The sequence below is a fragment of the Geospiza fortis genome, unplaced genomic scaffold (assembly GCF_000277835.1).
Source record: "Geospiza fortis unplaced genomic scaffold, GeoFor_1.0 scaffold677, whole genome shotgun sequence".
Lineage (NCBI taxonomy): Eukaryota > Metazoa > Chordata > Aves > Passeriformes > Thraupidae > Geospiza > Geospiza fortis.
This window is the reverse complement of record NW_005054585.1, coordinates 50,561-57,650: the sequence shown is the minus strand read 5'-3', so window position 1 is coordinate 57,650 and position 7,090 is coordinate 50,561. Positions and strand designations below refer to the sequence as shown.

Sequence of the window (7,090 nt, the reverse complement as noted above, 5' to 3'; positions counted from 1 at the left end):
TTTTCACCCTGTGACAAATTCACTATCATTCTATTCAAACCCTTGTAACTCCTCACACAAAGTTGGTGATTGTTTCCATGGGTTAAAATCCAAGGCACAGGTGTCTGTGACTCTGTGCCAAGGTCTCTGAGCCCCTGCCAGGGTCTGGAGTCCTCCAGGGCAGCCAGAGAGATGTCCTGAGTTCCAGCAGTGTCCTTCAGGTTGGCCCTGTTCCCGTTGCAGATCTGGCAGTGTGGAGGCTCCCTGGAGATCGTCACCTGCTCCCACGTGGGACACGTGTTCCGCAAGGCCACCCCCTACACCTTCCCGGGGGGCACCGGCCACGTCATCAACAAGAACAACCGCAGGCTGGCCGAGGTCTGGATGGACGAGTTCAAGGATTTCTTCTACATCATCTCCCCGGGTACGGCTGGGTTTGGGGTCCTCTGGAGGTCTGGAGTGCTTCCTGAAAAAGGGAGATGGGAATGGAGGTGTCATGGAGTTGTTTGGGTTGGAAAAGTTCTCTGAGGTCTTTGAGTCCAACCATTCCCACCACTGCCCTGTCCCCAGTGCCACATCCACAGGGTTCTGAAATCCCTGCAGGGATGGGGACTCCACCTGAGCACCTTTTCCTGAAGGAATTGCCCCAAAATCCACCCTGAGCTGCCCTGGGCCAGCCTGAGGCCGTTCCCTCTGCTCCTGTCCCTGTTCCCTGGGAGCAGAGCCCGACCCCCCCGGCTGTGCCCTCCTGGCAGGGAATTCCAGAGAGGGAAAAGATCCCTGGGGATCCTCCTTTGCTCCAGGTGAGCCCCTGCCCGGCTCCCTCAGGGATTCTCCATTCCCTGCCCGGCTCCCTCAGGGATTCTCCAGCCCCTTCCCGTCTCCCTCAGGGATTCTCCAGCCCCTTCCCAGCTCCGTTCCCTTCCCTGGACATGCTCCAGCCCCTGATCTCTTCCCAAGTTATTAATATCTGCATTCATTAATAGATAAAATATAATGAGGTTGTTCCCCAGCATTGAGAAGCAAATGGAGGAGAAAGGGAAATAAAATGAAAATTTTCATGGAAATTGTCCATAAAAAGAAGTAGGAAATCGCAGATTTTTTTTTTAATAGGGCATTCCTAAATATAAAAAGATATTTTAAAATATTTTTAATCTGCTTTTTGATCCTTTTCCCTTCCAATTAATGAGGAAAATGGGGATCTCTGGATAATTCCCTGGGAGAACAAAGGATTTTGCCTGTTGGTAATGAGGGCTCTGTTGTCTGGCACAGCCTCATCCCCCAGCTCCTCTGGGAGCTGATTCATCCCATTCCTGAGCTGAGATCCCAGGAGAGAGGAGCCAGGGGCTGCTCCCAGTGGGAAGCAGACTTCTCAGCATAATGAGGGGCACACCTCATAATTACATCCCAAATTAAAAGTCTGGAGAGATCTGGTTCCCTGGGAAAACAGAATTCTGCTGGAGGAGAGCTCAGCTCTAATTTTTGGGATATTTTTAACTGGTGCCTTCTCCTGTTTTTGTGTGCATAACAGGAAAATCTTTATTTGTGCTGAGATGAGTCAGGAGCCAGAGTTTTTAATAAAGCCAAGCCGGATTTAAGAAAACCCTTCCAGGGGTGGTGAAGGTGGATTATAGAGATGTTTCCTTCAGGAAAGCCCTGCAGGGGAACTGGGACAGCTCTGGGGTTATTTCCCCAAATATTTGATGGGCTCTTTCTTCTCTCACCATTCCAAGGGTGGTGAAGGTGGATTATGGAGACATTTCCATCAGGAAAGCCCTGCAGGGGAACTGGGGCAGCTCTGGGGTTTTCCCCAAATGTTTGATGGGCTCTTCTCTCCCCATTGCAGGGGTGGTGAGGATGGATTATGGAGACTAGATTATGGATTTCCTTCAGGAAAACCCTGCAGGGGAGCTGGGCGCAGCTCTGAGGTTTTCCCCAAATGTTTGATGGGCTCTTCTCTCCCCATTGCAGGGGTGGTGAAGGTGGATTATGGACATGTTTCCAGCAGGGGAGCTGGGGTGGCTCCGGGATTTTCCCCAAATGTTTGATGGGCTCTTCTCTCCCCATTGCAGGGGTGGTGAAGGTGGATTATGGAGACGTTTCTGTGAGGAAGGCCCTGCGGGAGAGGCTGGGCTGCAAACCCTTCTCCTGGTACCTGGAGAACGTGTACCCCGACTCGCAGATCCCGCGGCGCTACTACTCCCTGGGAGAGGTACTGGAATTCACCACGGGCCTGCTGGGACGGGATGGGAATGGAGGGACAAGGGGAGGGCAGCCAAGCAGGAAAGAAAAGAAACCAGGAATTGCAGGAAACCAGGAAGTAAAGCAGATCAGGAATTGCAGGAAAACCAGGAATAGAGGAAACCAGGAATTAAAGGAAATCAGTCCATGCAGGAAACCAGGAATTAAAGGAAATCAATCCGTGAAGGAAACCCGGAGTAGAGGAAACCAGAATGAAAGGAAATCAATCAGTGCAGGAAACCAGGCATAGAGGAAACCAGGAATTAACGGAAATCAATCTGTGCAGGAAACCAGGAATTAAAGGAAATCAATCAGTGTAAGAAACCCGGAGTAGAGGAAACCAGAATTAAAGGAAATGAATCTGTGCAGGAAACCAGGAATTAAAGGAAATCAATCAGTGTAGGAAACCCGGTGTAGAGGAAACCAGAATTAAAGGAAATGAATCTGTGCAGGAAACCAGGAATTAACGGAAATCAATCTGTGCAGGAAACCAGAATGAAAGGAAATCAATCCGTGCAGGAAACCAGGAGTGGAGGAAACCAGGAATGAAAGGAAATCAATCTGTGCAGGAAATCAGTAGTACAAACCAGTAAGTAAAGCAACAACTGGAAACCAGTAAGGGAAGGAAACCAGTAACTACAATGAAGGAGGAAGTCTAGGAGAGCAGGAGAACCAAGAAATAAAGGAAACCAGTGAGAACTGGAAACCAGTAAGCAAAGGAAAGCAACCTGACAGGTAACTGCAACAAACCAACAAGTAAAGTAAACCAGTAAATCTGGGACACCCAAGAAGTGCAGCAAACCAGTAAGGAAAGGAAACTAGTAACTTCAGCAAACCAGTAACTGCTGGAAACCAGTAAGTAAAAGAAATCAGCAATGCAGGAAACCAGTAAATAAAGGGAACCAGTAGTACAGGAAACCAGTAAGAACTGGAAACATGTTAGTAAGGAATACCAGTAGGTACCAAAAACCAGAAAGTGCAGGAATCCAGTAAGTACCACAAACCAGTAAGTAAAGAAACCAGTAAGTGCAGCGAACCAGGAGGTGTCCAGAGCCAATGGATCCATTCCTATGGGGATGAGGTGGCTTTGAAGCCAAGACTCAGGTCCTGGAGTTCCTTTCTTGTCTCTTATTTCTCTTTATTTCCATTTTTCAAGTCCTTTTTAAGGAGAAGTTACTGTTCCAAACATATTCCCTCTCCTTTAAAATCTCCCTTTAAATCAAGTGTCTATTCCAAATGTTCACCAGGCAAATTTATCTCCCAAGTGGAGCAGGAGATTGGAAAAGTGAAGTTTGGTATTAATATTTTGACACAATGAATATGCAGCCCTTGAGGGGAATCTTCCATCATCATTAATTGCTAAGAAAGATACTAGAAATGGCTTTTTTAAAATTATTTTTTTAAAGAAATGTTTGTTCACTGAGTGTTTTCCAGCCTGGAGCTGAGGGTCAAGGACATTCCTGGTAATCACCAGGTTCTGGGACCACCAGGAGCTGGAATTCCTTTCAAATTCAACAAATACACAGTTAAAAATATTACATTGAGTTGTACCTACACTGCCTTTTAAAAGCCCTGGAATGGGTTGATTTGAGATGATGGAATAACAATCAAAGGATTTGGTGATGGAATAACAATCCTGGAATAACACTCTGAGGCACAAATGGCTTTTTTTTTGACATCCAGGGAAGTGATTTCCCACTGAAATTTGCCATTGTAGGCAGGAATAAAAGGCGCTGGAGGATTCCAGGTTTAATCCTGCCAAAATAAAGGGAAATGGGGGTTTCCAGCAAGGAAAGGACTTGTCTAGGGAATGTCAAATAAAGTGGGATTGTGGCACGTTGTCAGGCTGGCAAATGGGATGAGAAAGGCAGAAAGAAGTGATTAAAACACCTGATCTGTGCAGTGTGGCCTCAGTTCCCATGGAAACAGCAGCTCAGGCAGGAGCTGGGAATTAAAGCCCTGCCTGGCTGTTCCAGTGCAGCAGGAAAAGGGAATTGCAGCCTTAAAGCCCGGGGAGCAGCAGAGAAATGGGGGATTTTTAAGGCATTGCAAGTGCATTTTTTGGACATTTTCCTGCCTTGCAGAAGAGATTTGGGCAGGATTTGATCCATCCAAGCTGGAGCAGCATCATTAGGCCCTAAATGATCCATGTCCTGCCCTGGATGGCTCCTCCTGGGCTCAAATCCAAGGAAAAATGGTGTAAATCAAAGGTGAGCAGCACCAGGCCTCAAAGTGCATTTCCCAAGTGGATGTTTTGTTGTTTTCTGAGGCAAACAGGGAGAGAAAGAATGGAGATTTTGACAGATTTGGGATAATCATCCTGAATTCCCTCATGGCTTGACATGGAATAGATTTCCCTGGCCATGGATGAGCTTTGGGGCCACTTCCAACCCAGACCATTCCCTGACTATTCGGGAATGTGATCTGTTCACAAATTGCAATTTTCTGCACAGATCTGGCAGGTCCAGGAAATATTTTAAAGAACATTTCACCTCTTTCCTTTCTCCAGATCAGGAATGTTGAAACCAACCAGTGCTTGGACAACATGGGCCGCAAGGAGAACGAAAAAGTGGGATTTTTCAACTGCCATGGCATGGGAGGAAACCAGGTAAATAAAACCAGGGAAAAGTGGCTTGTTTGTCCAAGAATTCCTTTGGAATATTTTAAATATCTGTTTCAATTCTGTTTTAGATTTTGTGTGAAAGTAATATCAAAATAATCAATGAAAATTCCAAAATACATTCAATTTAGAGCTGAAGGATTTTAAGAGGACTCAGCCCTTTTTTTTTTTCAATTTTAGCTCCAGATTTTTGGGGGAATATTGGTACACATCTGTGGGAAGTATCCTAGTGAATATATTGAATAGAATCCTGCTGTCATTTAATGATAAATTAAACATTCCAGGCATGAACTTTGGGAAATGTGATCAGGAATTTGAATTTAATTTCGTAAAAATGAAATGGGCATAATCCATAAACGTAGCTGAATCCATCTGTTCTGAATGTGTGAAGGCAAATAAATATCCAGGATATTCATGGAAGATTTTTAGTGGAATTCCAGTAGTGAGGGCCTGGGGAGTTTCATTTGGAGGAGCTGGAAGGGGAGTAGAAAGGTGGATGGAATTCTTGGTCTTGTGACCAACAACACTGGGTTAATTAGAACAAAATTTGCATATTCCAGTGGATATTCAAATTAGCATGGCTGCTCCAGATGGGGTTTGGGATGTAAATTATAATTAAGGGACTTTTAAGCATATTTTAAATTAACTCTATTTTAATTAATTAGAATTTATTATTTATGTGTGGAATTTTCCAGAGGTGGTGCCAGCTTGGCACGGTCACAATTCCCTGATAGTTCTGGTGTTCCAGACACCTGCTCCTGGCCACATTCCTGGTGGGAAAGGCTGGGATGCTCCACGTTCCCATCCCTGATTTATCCTGGAGGTTCATCCCAGCTCCTGCCATCTCCTCCTGTCTCTTCCTCCATCCTCACTGGAGCTTGGCCTCATTTCCCTGCTTTTTGGCTGGGAAAACCTTTCCCTTCCCCTGAATTCCCATGGATTTCTCCAGTGGAGAACCTTCCCCTGAATTCCCATGCATTTCTCCAATGGAGAACCTTTCCCTTCCCCGGAATTCCCATGGATTTCTCCAAGGGAGAACCTTCCCCTGAATTCCCATGGATTTCTCCAGTGGAGAACCTTTCCCTTCCCCTGAATTCCCATGGATTCCTCCAGTGGAGAACCTTTCCCTTCCCCTGAATTCCCATGGATTTCTTCAAGGGAGAACCTTTCCCTGAATTCCCATGGATTTCTCCAATGGAAAACCTTTCCCTTCCCCTGAATTCCCATGGATTTCTCCAGTGGAAAACCTTCCCCTGAATTCCCATGGATTTCTCCAGTGGAAAACCTTTCCCTGAATTCCCATGGATTCCTCCAGTGGAAAGCCTTTCCCTTCTGCTGAATTCCCATGGATTTCTCTGAGGAAAGGCTCCAGCTCTCCAGCCCGGGGTCCCTCCCAGGGCTGGGGTTGGGGTTCCCAGCCCTTTTCCAGCCCCTCTGTGTTCCAGGTGTTCTCCTACACGGCGGACAAGGAGATCCGCACGGACGACCTGTGCCTGGACGTGTCGCGGCTCAACGGCCCCGTCCTCATGCTCAAGTGCCACCACCTGAGGGGCAACCAGCTCTGGGAGTATGATGCTGAGGTACCCCGGGCCTGGGGGGTGGCTCTGGCACAATCCCAGCATCCCTGAGGCTGGAAAAGCATTCCAGGGTCATGGAGTCCCAGCTGTGCCCACCTTGTCCCCAGCCCAGAGCCCTGAGTGCCACCTCCAGGAATTCCTGGGGCACCTCCAGGGATGGGTGCTGCAAAGCTCCCTGGGCAGCCCCTGCCAAGGCCTGAGACCCCTTTCTGTGATATTTGTGAGGTTCCCCAGATAAAGGGGGAAAGAATGACTCTGACTCCATGTTCTTAGAAGGCTAATTTATTATTTTATGTTATTTATGCAATTTATATTGTATAAAAGAATCCTGTACTAAAACTATACTAAACTATACTAAAGAATGCAGGAAGGATACAGGCAGAAGGCTAAAAAGATAATAATGAAAACTCGTGACTCTCTCCAGAGCCCTGACACAGCTGGGCTGTAATTGGCCAATAAATAAAAACAACTCACATGAAACCAACCAAACAATGACCAGTTGGTAAACAATGTCCCAACCACATTCCAAAGCAGCAAAACACAGGAGAAGCAAATCAGACAATTATTGTTTTCATTCTTCTCTGAGGCTTTTCAGCTTCCCAGGAGCAAAGTCCTGGGCAAAGGGATTTTTCCAGAAAATTTGATGGTGACACCCTTTCCCTGGGGAAATTCC

At 46.5% G+C, this 7,090-nt stretch overlaps 1 protein-coding gene across 1 annotated transcript in view; it reads left to right on the top strand.

The window, feature by feature from the left end:
- GALNT13 (polypeptide N-acetylgalactosaminyltransferase 13) overlaps positions 1 to 7,090 on the top strand; it is a 31,274-nt gene that overhangs the window by 20,169 nt on the left and 4,015 nt on the right. Inside the window, exons 9-12 of the mRNA XM_014310787.2 lie at positions 223 to 403; positions 2,052 to 2,191; positions 4,730 to 4,828; positions 6,286 to 6,420. Of these exons, the coding sequence (XP_014166262.1) occupies positions 223 to 403; positions 2,052 to 2,191; positions 4,730 to 4,828; positions 6,286 to 6,420 (555 nt within the window). The remainder of the gene's footprint in view (positions 1 to 222; positions 404 to 2,051; positions 2,192 to 4,729; positions 4,829 to 6,285; positions 6,421 to 7,090) is intronic.